The sequence below is a fragment of the Hyaena hyaena genome, unplaced genomic scaffold (assembly GCF_003009895.1).
Source record: "Hyaena hyaena isolate Hyena2069 unplaced genomic scaffold, ASM300989v1 scaffold_70, whole genome shotgun sequence".
Taxonomy (NCBI): domain Eukaryota; kingdom Metazoa; phylum Chordata; class Mammalia; order Carnivora; family Hyaenidae; genus Hyaena; species Hyaena hyaena.
In genome coordinates this window covers 3,577,474-3,590,134 of record NW_024080701.1, presented here as the reverse complement: position 1 = coordinate 3,590,134, position 12,661 = coordinate 3,577,474, and the positions used below count along the sequence as shown (strand labels likewise).

The 12,661-nt window shown below is 40.6% G+C and overlaps 2 protein-coding genes across 6 annotated transcripts in view; both read right to left on the bottom strand.

Annotated features, from left to right (window-relative positions):
* CCNDBP1 (cyclin D1 binding protein 1) overlaps positions 1–10,380 on the bottom strand; it is a 47,160-nt gene extending 36,780 nt beyond the window's left edge. For 2 of the 3 annotated variants that reach the window (XR_005528519.1, XM_039232751.1), the window contains exons 1-11: positions 10,181–10,380; positions 9,937–9,996; positions 9,564–9,643; positions 6,458–6,539; positions 5,598–5,694; positions 5,346–5,419; positions 4,463–4,539; positions 3,878–4,158; positions 2,589–2,649; positions 1,118–1,164; positions 750–860 (exon numbers count right to left, since the gene is read on the bottom strand). Coding sequence is in view for 2 of the 3 variants with exons in the window: in XM_039232751.1 (XP_039088682.1) it covers positions 750–860; positions 1,118–1,164; positions 2,589–2,649; positions 3,878–4,158; positions 4,463–4,539; positions 5,346–5,419; positions 5,598–5,694; positions 6,458–6,539; positions 9,564–9,643; positions 9,937–9,996; positions 10,181–10,289 (1,079 nt within the window). In the remaining variant the exon portion in view is untranslated. Of the gene's footprint in view, positions 1–378; positions 861–1,117; positions 1,165–2,588; positions 2,650–3,877; positions 4,159–4,462; positions 4,540–5,345; positions 5,420–5,597; positions 5,695–6,457; positions 6,540–9,563; positions 9,644–9,936; positions 9,997–10,180 lie in introns of those variants that run through there. The other variant, XM_039232752.1, reaches the window with a different exon arrangement.
* A 218-nt stretch (positions 10,381–10,598) lies between these two features.
* Positions 10,599–12,661, bottom strand: part of TMEM62 (transmembrane protein 62) — a 42,649-nt gene continuing 40,586 nt past the window's right edge. For all 3 annotated transcript variants that reach the window (XM_039232941.1, XM_039232939.1, XM_039232940.1), the window contains one exon: positions 10,599–11,447. In XM_039232941.1, coding sequence (XP_039088872.1) covers positions 11,121–11,447 — 327 coding nt within the window. In that variant the 3' untranslated portion in view covers positions 10,599–11,120. The remainder of the gene's footprint in view (positions 11,448–12,661) is intronic.

Genomic DNA, 12,661 nt, shown 5'->3' with positions numbered 1-12,661 from the left:
AATATTTGATTTATAAAAATTTTGTATTTACATTTGGAGACACATGTAACATATAACCAAACAATAATACAAGTATGCATAAGAAAACAAAATCTGTTCCATAAGGTGGACAAACCTAACAAGTGACCTCAACACCAAAAAAACTTTTGAGGCATGGATGGAATAATATTCAGAAGGACTTAATGATAAGAATAATGATATATAACACACTGAAGTACTCACAGGGGCTTTGAAGTCATCTCTAAAGAATTAAAGTCAAGTGTTTTTGTTCTAAATACAGTTCTGATCAGAATCAAACCATTAGACCTATAAACCCAAATGAAAGCAATGTGCTAGTCTCAACCCACTGTATTTCTAGTAAAAAGAAACTCTGAAAGGTTACTTATTGAACCACCGGCAGGTCAACATTTTATTAAGACCATCAACATGTTTAACAATGAAAAACACACTTTACTGCAAATAGGGCATAAGGCAGCTTCTGCAGGAATCTCTAAAAGGTGATTCAGGAATGCAAACTCATGCAATTATCTTTTGTATCTAACACAAAAAAATATATCAGACTTAAGTAGTATACAATAATTTCCACTCTGGCCTAATCAATAATCTTTGGTAGTAACATCTCTTGACAAGTATGGACAGGAACTCCATTTTGATCCAGAAAGCATTCTAGCCCCATTTTGAAAACAGACATCAGAGGCTACCTGTGATAATAAGGAGAATGGAGAGTACAAATGAGCTTGAAAACTCACAGTTCAATTTCATTCTGAGTGAGTTCCTTGATTCTGTTCATGCAATGATCAACGGCATTAATGAGTAAAGGGATCCAACTATCTTCAGGCTGTGGGGTCACATGACTCGCTCTGTGAATGGAATGGGGAGGCAGAGAAGTTAAATTTATACTGTCAAAACAAAATCTACCCTCAACAGGGAGCACAAAGGAAACTATAGTAACAGAAGGCAAGTTTCTTTGTAGAAACTTAGCTGCTCCATGACTCAAGTGGAAAGAAAACATTACACCCACCTTCTTCCACTTCTTAAAATGGAGTTTTGGGAGTTGAGAATGCCTGGATAGTTTTATTCTCAAGAAAGCTATTTGGGGAGAAGTCCTCATACTCACTTAGTAATTTCAAGTGCCTTCTTTAAGACTGATACAAGTTTTGCAGACTGGAAAAGAAACAGAGAAGTTACTCACCCTGAGCTTTACTATAAAAAGGAAAGGAAAGACAAGATATATTAAAAGACTCAAGTAATAAAAGTATTAAAAAAAAAAAAAACTTGAAGAAAACGGCAAAAACAAAAATTCTGGTTAGATTAGGGTGGTAGAATTATAGAATTCTTCTCTAATTAGCAAAATCTTATTAATATTGCTAGCTTAACATTTTTATAAATTTTTAATACTTTTTTAAATTTTGAAAAAATGGAGGAAGTTAGAATATAACCTGAATTTGTCCCAACTGCTGACAGCTCTGAATACATAGCAAGAATAGCTAATGTTCCTTTAAAAAAAAAACTATGTACAGAATTTTAAACATACAAATAACAAAATAACATGAGGATATACATAACCCACCAATATACAGTACATCTTTTAAAATTTTTATTTAGGGTAATTGATAAGGCATATTGATAAAGATGTTTATTTCTTGGAAAGTCAATTTTTAAAAAATGAATGTGAAAAAAAAGTTAACACCCAAAAGGATCCTATTCTACTTTAAGGTATATGCACATAGTGAAGATATATTTGATGAATTTAATTTCCACCATCGAATTTATCAAATATTTTTAGGACTGAAATTGTGAATGTAAGATATAAGCCATTTGGCAGTTTTATTTCTATTTCCAATAACTGTAGAGATAATCTGAGTCTCTAAAAGTAAAAGAATAGAATTCTCTCTAGCATAGGACATGAAAGAATACAATAAAATCAGATTTTTAAAAATGTTTTTTTACTTATTTCTGAAAGAGAGAGAGACAGTGTGAGCAAGGGAGGGTCAGAGAGAGAGGGAGACACAGAATCTGAAACAGGCTCCAGGCTCTGAGCTAGCTGTCAGCACAGAGCCCCATGCAGAGCTCGAACTCATGAACCGTGAAATCATGACCTGAGCCAAAGTCGGACGCTTAACCGACTAAGCCACCCAGGTGCCCCAAAATCAGATATTTAAAAGAGCTTGACCTTCTTTATTTAAATCACCCAATATGTTTATACGAAAACAGAGTATGTTTCTGGAACACTTGTTTTTGCCTACACCAGAAATCAGAAATTTACAACTTCAGGTTGAGAAAATCCTAAAGTACTGTGGTAAATCAAACTTTCTTTTCAAAGTAGCTTTTTCTAAGGTCTTTGGGTTTTTCTAAGTGACTCCCCACGTGGTTATGGAAGAGAGTACTACCAAAACCCACGGCTATTATAATTCAACTTCAGTAAATATTTATCAGGTAGAAATACATTTAAAAACTGTGACATTATTGTTATACTGGCATCCCAGTATAACAAATAAATATGTTCTCTACAGCTTAAAGGAAATATTAGTGATTAGGGAAATTCTACCAGTTAGGTAAGTAGCTATTCCCTCAAAGTTGGTACTTACATTGATTCGCACAGTCATGTGGCACATAGGTGGGTATATGCTCAGAGCCAAATCATCCACACTAAGGGCAGAAAGCAAAAATAACCATTAACAAAAAAAGGAACAAAGCTCAACTGGGTGGTTTTCAGCACACAATTAAGGATGTGACCAGTGAGAAAATGTCCCATAAATGCCTATTAATTCCTTACATTGGGCAGCCAGACTCAATTCAACTGATAACTTACTAAAAATCTACTTACCCCATTTCACTAGGAAGCTGGGGGAAGAAACTCTCTTGGCCTATATGATAGGATATGATTAATTCATTTAAAAATGGGAGGATCTGAAACCAACAATTTAATAACTTTGGAGTTCATCCATGGATGTCACTCAAGTGGGCACGACTTTACCCAAGTGATGAAATTTAGTGCCACTAATAATGGGACAAACTAACATTATGCGCTTCCCCAGTATGATGCAATGAGAAGCACAAAATACTCAAATATGTGATATCTTTGCCAAAAAATATTTAACTTGAATATAATCTATAATCATGAGAAAGACAATCACATGAATCCAGATTTTTGGATATTCTGCGAGACAACTTTTCTTTAAAAAGTCAATGTCAAACTGAGGACTGATGGAGGGGGGAGGGGAAGGGGAGTGATGGGCATGGAGGAGGGCACTTGTGGGGATGAGCACTGGTGTTATATGGAAACCAACTTGACAATAAACTACTAAAAAATAATAAAATACTTAACTGTCAAAAAAAAAGTCAATGTCAAAAAATACTAAAAAAGGATAGGGACTGTTATAGTTGCAAGAGATGACAACCAAACCATACTACTGCAAGAGATGACAACCAAATGCAATGTGACACTATGACAGAACCCTCGATTAAAAAAAAAGCTTTAAAATACATCTTAGAGACAAATGGGGACATTTGAATATTAACTATTTTCTATTCAATGTTTTAGTTCTTGGATATAGTAATAAGAATGTCTGTTCTTAGAGATACATGCTGAAGTATTTAGGGGGGAAATGTCACTGATGTCTGCAACTTACTCTCAAACGGTTCAGGAGAAAAATAGCAAATCTAATCCATTGAGAAATAAGCCAATATTTAAAACAATGTGAACAACAGGTGAATGTAGATGAAGGATACGTGGGTGTTCACTGCAATACTTTTATCAACTCTCCTATAGGTTGAAAAAGTTCAAAGTAAAAAACTGGAGGAAAAGCTTGGAGTTACAACACAAGCTGAGATCCTATGCTGCCACTCACATGTTTCAAGTGGGGATTCTGCTTACCTAGGGCTGATCTCATCAGAGATATCCACAATGTCGTCCAGTTGGGCCACCTGATCCTTCTTCCCATTCTCTGCCACTGAGATCCGGATTTTCTTCAGGCAGGCCTTTGATGCTCTCACCAGTGCAAGGCATGGGATTATGAGCTCTTGATCTTCCTCTGACCAATATAAGTCCCGATTGTTTGGATACCCCAACCCATCATTGTCTTCATCACCGTGGTTATCAGAGTTGTCCTCGGTGTCATTCAAGAGGCCACAGTACGGGTCACATTCTTCCACGGCCTAAGACATGCCATGATATATGTGAATGCCAAAAAAAAAAAAAAAAGGCAAGCCTTTTTATACTTTCTGCATCATGTCTTAGTTATCCCCAAACCTCAGCCAGCTACTTCACTAATGGCTACAGAGTTCAATCACTTCATAAATTCTGTTCTTACTTCCCTTGCCCAGCAACAGACAGAGGGGAGTCGTGTGGGTAGGAAATGGGAGTTGAAAGCCAGGACTGAGGATGGGACTTATTGAGTCAATGCTCAGGAAATCTCCTTTCTTTATATTCTCATCTATGATCATGGAGTTTTCCCCTCACCTGCTCCATTTCCTCATGTGCATCCTTCACAAGATTCACACTCTTCGTCAGCATTGAAAGGGCTGCAGCTTTGTTATCTATGAGTGAAAATTCAGAAGCACCAGAATTAGAGGAGAAACCCAACAATTCTGTCAAGTCTGCAAATGGCAACCAACAGTGTTCCCATTTGAGAAGAGTGCCAAGGATGGTCAATAAGAGCAGTGGTTTAATCTAAAATTTTTCTCACACCCATCCTCTGGGTACCCAGATAGGAGTTAAAAAGCTTTTCATCATTCATCACTAGAGGAAATAAAATGGTCACATGATGTTCTTCTTCATGGGCCTCTTGACAAACACTGGTTTTGGCCTAGCTGGCACTATCTTATAAGGGCTTCAGTGTGTCCCATAATACTGCTCCTGGGGCAGGACCAGGAAAACAAATCACATTTGTTCAACAAGACATGGCCACAGAAAGAGGGCTAAAAAAAAATGTATGAGAACTAGGTGCACCTGTGTGGCTTAGTCAGTTAAGCATCCGATTTTGGCTCAGGTCATGATCTCATGGTTCATGGGTTTGAGCCCCACATAGGGCTCTGTGCTAACAGCTCAGAACCTGGGGCCTGCTTTCAGATTCTGTGTCTCCCTCTTTCTCTGCCCCTCCCTGGCTCACAATGTTTCTTTTTCTCTCAAAAATAAATAACATTAAAAATCTTTTTTTAAGTATGAGAACTAAAAAGACCGGCAAAAAACATTAATACCTATATTCTGATGTTACTAATAAACCATAAGTATTCCACTAAGCTGTAAGTAAAATATGCACATGCTACAAAACTAGAAACCAGGTATGAGAGAACTGTCTACTTTGACCATCAGAGTCAATGGCCCATTTCCCACTCTCACCCACCTCTTGGTATCCGAGGCACCTGCTGGCATGCAGTCCAGACACTGTTGTAGGAAATAAGGTCATTGTTCTCTGGGCTGGGGAAAGGAATCAATAAGGATATGTCAATAACCAATATTCTTCTCTCCTAAAAAAGAAGGATCCTGCTAGACATCATTCTTAGCTATTAGTAACTTTGCTGTTGAAATGAGGGTTTCTCCCCTCCCTGAAGCAAGGAACCCCATTAACTGATAAACCCAACTGTAGCATCACTACCTCTGAGTTGGGGTCATGAAAAGCACATCCATAAGTTGAGCCATGCCATCTACGATGTCCAGAGTGGCGCTCCGTACCAGCTTTCTCAGAGTGATTCCTGTAGCCAAACCCAAAGACTAAGCAGCCTTGTTTCCTTTCTGGAAGTCACCATCTGCTTTCTTGAGAGTTTAAGACCTTCATAATTTAAAGTAATGTGCACCCACATGCTTTAATTGGAGTGCCAACACAAAACTCAGGTCATATGTATTTCCCCTTGTCTTTTTCTTGCTCCTCCCACCATTTCTGAGTATTGCTCTCCAAAAGAGATCTGAAACAAAATACTTCCATGACAGCATATATCCATTCATTAAGGTCAGTGGTCCCTTGGCAACTGTGGATGAAACACTTGAAGTTTAAACCATCTCTGAGTAACCCTAAAGATCCATGAGACATGCATTCATTTATAATTTTGGAATGATTATAATCAAGGCATTAGCCTATAGGCAGGACTGGAGGTCACTTAACTTGTAAGGGAGCTCAGAAACAGGGTGTGATATCATATGGATGGAGGAGATTGGGGATGCCCCTATATACCCAGCATCTGTAGTGGTTATAATGGGTTAGAGAGGGAGAAGCCAGTGAAAATTAAAAACTTTTGGAGTCAGGCAAAGCAGGGAAGATGGTAACACAGCATCATACCTTAGCATAAAGGTTTATTTATGGAGGTCACTGATGTTATATTATCTTCGAGTACATTTTACGCTAGCAAGTTACACTACATACTCAAATTGAAGAAAAGGTAAAAGTCTCAGAACAGAAGCTGTCATATTAGCAAAGATCTACCCCATAAATTAAATATTTATGTGTATACAGTGGCTTACCCTGATCCTTGGGAAGTGAATAGTATACTGAAATCATTGCCTTGATGGCAGCATGGACTTGTTCACAGAACCTCTGTGTTTCCTATGAGGCAATGGATCAATTTCAGAATGAAAAAAAGAAATGGATCAGATTCATCAGCCCATTAGCTGCCAAAGAGAGCAGACATCTGTATAGCATCATCTATAAACAGTTTCTGTAGTCCTATTCTGAATTAGGCCTTGCACTGTTCTCAGTACATAGCAGAGAGGAGTTAGCTGGCCCTGAGACCCAGCTGACAACATTAAGGAATAGCAGGAAAAACCTATTCCGAATACTCTACATCCCAAGATACTCATGATCTGCTATGAAGTATTCACCATATCTTAGACCAGGAGTTGACAACTATTGCCTATGGGCCAAATTAGGCCCACTGATGTTTTTTTGAAATAAAGTGTTACTGGCACACAGCCATGCTCATTTACATATTATCTAAAGCTGTGTTAGCATTACAAGGGCAGAGTTAGGTAGTTGGCTTGCAAAGCCTAAAATATTTACTATTTGGCTTTTTACAGAAAAATCTGCCAACCCTATCTTAGACCATTACCAGGTGTCTGATCTCTCTCTCTCTCTCTCACACTTAAAAGAAATTAGCAAGGACTCTACAGTGTTGACTATTTTGCTTCTAAGCAGTCACTGGCTTTCTCCTATATTGCTTGTTCTCACTTTTCTGCTAAATTCTAAGTCAGTGCTATGTAAAATGTGGTCCACTGATTGGGGACAGTCCATGAATTGTTATCAGTCTGGGATGTTGGATAAGTACAATGTTTGAGAATAAGTGTCAAAACTTTTTATGGCAATTTGACATTGCTTCAACATCCAAACACATAAAAAACAAAGCCATACTTCTGTAGGACTCACATGTTAAGATGCTATGGAAGCATTCATGATTCAAATACACATAATTCAAGTAAAACCAAATTCTAACTTTTCATCTGTAAGTGAAACCAATGTCCAAGGCATGTACAGAAAAACAGTTCCAGGCCTCCTCCTCATGGTATGCTACCAACTATGAATATTAGCAGCAAATCTCAAATATATTTGAAAGAGACAACAGATAAGAAAAATAAGGTAATAGGGGCGCCTGGGTGGCTTAGTCGGTTAAGCGTCCGACTTTCGCTTAGGTCATGATCTCGCGGTTCGTGGGTTCGGGCCCCGCGTCGGGCTCTGTTCTGACTGCCAGTTCAGAGCCTGGAGCCTATTTCAGTCTGTGACTCCCTCTCTCTCTGACCCTCCCCTGCTCACGCTGTTTCTCTCTCTCTCCTAGAAATAAATAAAACATTAAAAAAAAAATTTAAAAAAAAAAGAAAAAAAAGAAAAATAAGGTAATAGCTACCTAGCTCTTGTTGAAATAAATACTGACTTTCTTGCACAAAGCTTTTAAAATGCTCTCAGACAATTCATTTCTTATTTTCTCATCACAGATCTCTAAGGTATGTTAGGGGGAGAGCATCATTGTAGGTGCAGCAAGGAGTATTTTTTCATTTCAAAACATCTGGATATACAGACTGACAAACAGAATGAAACTATTAATGATGAAAACCAAATAAGGTAACGAATATGCCATTTTAAAATAACCTGACTCCCAAATTAAGTATACCTATTTCTAGAAAAACCGAGCATAAAGCATACCTAGCATAACACCATGTTTACTTTCATCAGTTTTATAAAAAGAAGTTATTTTAAAAATGCATAAATTCTTGCTCCAGAAACTCCACTCCGGGAATTTTTTTCCTGATATGCATATATATAGAAAGATTAGGCAATTTACCACAGCACTATCTATAATAGTTACAAGTACAAGCTGGAAATAGCTTAGATGTTCACATAAAGCATTGGTTACATAAATTATGGTTATATCCACTCTATTGAGTACTATTCAGTGTTACAAAAAACGGAGCAGTTTTATATGTGCTGCTAAGAATCAATCTGAGGGACACCTGGGTGGCTCAGTTAAGCATCCAACTTTGGCTTAGGTCATGATCTCACAGTTCGTGAGTTCGAGCCTCAAGCTTGCTCTGTGCTGACAGCTCAGGGCCTGGAGTCTGCTTTGGATTCTGTTTCTCTCTCTCTTTCTGCCCCTCCCCTGCCTTTGCTCTCTCTTTCTCTCTCTCTCTCTCAAAAGTAAATAAACATTAAAAAAATCAATTTGCAAGCCACGTTAATTTTTTTTTTAAAGGAAAGTCCAGAAAAGTGTTTATGGTATCCTAACAGTTGTGTAAAAAGAAGCTGGCATATACACATAAGTGTGTATACACATCAAATATATATGGAATACAAAAGGAACCGGGGAGGAGAGATATAAACTTTTTAGCACTTAACTTTGACATCTTCTGCATTTATACTGTATACATGTTATTGACTAAACATAAAAAGTTATTCAAAAGTAATTCAATGTAAAAAGAGTATCACATAGTATAACAGAAAAGGTGTAGTTTAGACATCAGATAGACCCTAATTTAAAGCCTACCTCCAGTGCTTATTTACCTGAGCCTCTAAGCCTTTTATTCAGCTGTCAGATGGGAATCATGTATGTGAAAACACCTAGCAAATAGCAAGTGCTTAAAAAAATATATATAAGAAAGTAAATAACCAGGATGAACTTCGGATTGAACCAATACCTATTTAAAAGATCTGCCTACTCCATGCCAGGTAATGCCCTTGGCAATTCGGTCTTCACAACAATCCTGTGAGGTGAGAACTGCCATCTTGACAGGTGTGGAAAATAAATCCTCTGGCTTGAGTGGAAAACATGGAAAGAAAATGACTGGATTCCTGGGGCGCTTGGGTGGCTCAGTCGGTTAAAGTCATGATCTCATGTTTCGTGGGTTTGAGCCCCGCATCGGGCTCTGTGCTGACAGCTAGCTCAGAACCTGGAGCCTGCTTCAGATTCTGCGTCTCCCTCTCTCTCTGATCCTCCCCTGCTCACGATGTCTCTCTCTCTCTCTCTCGTCTCTCTCTCTTATCTCTCTCTCAGAAATTAAAAAAAAAAAAAGAAAAAGAAAGAAGATGACTGGATTCCTAATGAATAAGGAGGCAGCACAAGGATTCCAGGAAAGTAAAGCCCACCTGTGGAGAGGGCAGTGGAAGACGAGTGAAGACCTCGGTCAGAGTCGTGGCTTGCCTTGACACGTTCACAGCTGCCTCATCTGAGGGACGACAGAGGAGGAGGCAGGAGCCAATGTTAGTGCCAAAAGGATAAGCCTGCAGCTGCCGCTGGGACTTTGCAGATGATGCGTTTCCTCTCAACCTTTATCGGCTGAGACGCCTCAAAAACACCTCCCCAAATCAATGTTTTATATTCCAACTTCTGAAGTACTCAGGATGAGGAAGGTGAAGTATTCCCACTGAGAGGATGCGGCAGGGCAAAAGCGGGAGGAAAAAAGGGTCAGGACACAGGAAGGGATGAGAAATTCAAGTCCCCAACAGGAGAGGCACTCACGGAGTCTCCTCCAAAACATCTCAGAATTAAACTCCTTGGTGGTCTCCTGGGCTTCGCCGACTAGTGGATGTGGCAAGCGGTCCGGGCAGGGCGGGGAGGCGCAAAAGGAAGAGCAGAGATAAACCGAGCCACCCCCGACCCCCACCTTCTCCGCCCGTGTCCTCGCCCCCGCCCGCCCCACAGCCGGCCTCTTCCCTAACCGAGCCCGCCCCTACTGCTGCCCGTCCCAAGGGCAGCAGCTCACCCCGCACTCCAGGCAGGAGCAACCGCAGCTCCTCTGCCAAGTGCCGGATCTGCTCCAAAGGAGGAGCTAGGGTGGGGACAGCCGCTGTAGGTGCGGCTGCGCTCGCCATCTCAGAAGACTGCCTGGAACCTCAAGACGAAAACAGCCACGGAAGTTGCTGGGGGCACACTGCTTTGGGAGCTCCACTTCCGGGAGCCACGGACCGGGTTCGCTTCCGGCAACAACAAACCCAACCCGCCCCATAGCCCGGGCCACGCCTCCTCCCTCCCAAAGGTCAGGCCACGCCTCTTTGTTGCAGGAGTCGCGGCCACACCTCCTCTCAGCCTCCGAAGCCGGGCCGCGCCTCTCGGTTCCCGGGGGCCCGGCCACGCCTCCTCCCGCCTGGAGGCCGGACCACATACACAAAACTCGTTTGGAGTTCTTATCCATCATTCATTTATTTGATTAGATGAAAACATCCCTCTCCACCTAAAGAAGCAGAGAGCCCATAACCCCGAGGGAGAAGACTGGGAGCTAGTATCTCAAGGGTAGTCAGAGTAGGGCCCAAGTTCACACTGGTTCCCTGCCCCTAAAGTGGCACCCGGCACAACTGCCGAGTTCCACACACTGTGCTAGGTACTTTACATGAGGTAACCGTAAAAAATACAGTGGGCTTCTGATACAACCATACACACACCTGCCCTGTGGATCTCCTGACTGGGACTTTCTCTTCACAAAAGTAAATCAACCCTTTGCCTTCTTGGAGAAGGAAGGAATCATGGCATTACTTAGAGATTTTTTTCTGCAGTCCATTCTGCAGGAATCAGTAGTGGGTAATCCTCTCCAATTCTCAGGTGTCCAAGGTGCAGCAGCTCCCTGATGCCTGCCCACCAACACTGGCCTTCCACCTGCCACTGGGGCAGGGGCCTGGGCTGCAAAGGCAGATGGTAAGGCATGGCCTTCAGGAGCTCAAGTGGCTTTTTAACTGCGCTATGAAGGTTCCAAGCTTGGCAGAGTTCAGTGTCCACACACAACGAATGACAACAGGTGTCAACAGTGTCAACCAGGTCCGCAAAGGGGAGAAGAAGAAAGCTAAAGTGCCATATGTCATATGAAGAAAATAGCAGGAATAAATCTGCCAGATGTACAACAGTAACATAAGTAGGTGAACAGGTATATTCTTCAAGTATTTGCCTTGACGGAGATGAGACCGAAAGTTGTGACCAAAGCATCGCTGCAACAAGCTCCAACAAAGGTAAGCCATCAAGGGGATGTTAAAAAATGCCAGCTGGAAAGAGAAGCAGAACAGGACTGTTAGCTTATTACCAAGACCTTAGGGGATTGGGTTTCATTAACACATTATTGGTGGCTCCTAAGAATATGTTGCTCTCTCTCTTGGGGCTGATTCTCTGATTGTTTATGCTTCAATCATGCTTGCTTATAACACTCACAAGAGATGACTTATAGTTGTACCTGTATCCTTTTGTTCATCTTAAAAGTAGGTATCATTTATGTTGAAGCCCTCAGTAATGTTTAAGGTGGAAATGAATCAGGTATATAAACACACGTATACACGCTTCTTTTTGGTAGAATGAGGGGGGACTTAGGCATCACTATTTTTTTTTTATCTCTGTATTTCATTATTCATTATTTTAAAAGTAAACTCTACACCACACATAATGCTCAAACTCACAATCCCAAGATTAAGAGTTGTATGCTCCACCAACTGAGCCAGCCAGGTACCCTCATTATCACTGTATTTTAAAAGTTTATTTATTGGGTAGGAGGGGATGAGTGGGAAAGGGGCAGAAAGGAAGGAGTGAAAGAATGCCAAGCAGGCTCTGCACTGTCAGCTCAGAGTGCAACTCGGGGCTCAATCTCATGAACAGTGAGATCATGACATGACCTGAAATCAAGAGTTAGATGCTTAACTGACTGAGCCACCCAGGCACCCCATGTATATTTAATTGAAGTAGCAAGATGAGTACTGGAATGAGAATCAGAAGATTTAAGTTATAATCCAAATTTAGCTGCTGTATGATTCATTCATTCATTCACCAAATAATTATCATGCTCCCAATACACGGCAGGCACTGTGATAGGCTCTAGGCTGAGGACACAGTAGTGAACAACTTAGAAAGGATACATCATAGAGCTTACATTCTCACAGAGAGAAGAGAGACCAAAAAAAAAAAAAAAAAGATCATTATAGATTGTGATAATTCAGTGAAGGAAATAACTGGGTCACAAGAGGGTAACTGAGAGATGGGTTTTCTGAGGCCTGAAAACAGGAATGACTCAGTGGAATGAAGTGCATTCCAGACAGAAAAAACAAATATAAACCCCTGATGTGAGAGAGGTCTTACCCTATTTAAGACCCATGAACCTGGAATATGATGAGCTGGATGGAAATGGGGGCAGTCCGTGGGACCAAGATCATGTCACTGCTCTGCTTAAAGGTTTTTAAGCTCAGGAGTGAGCTGATTAAGCTTTTAAAAGGAC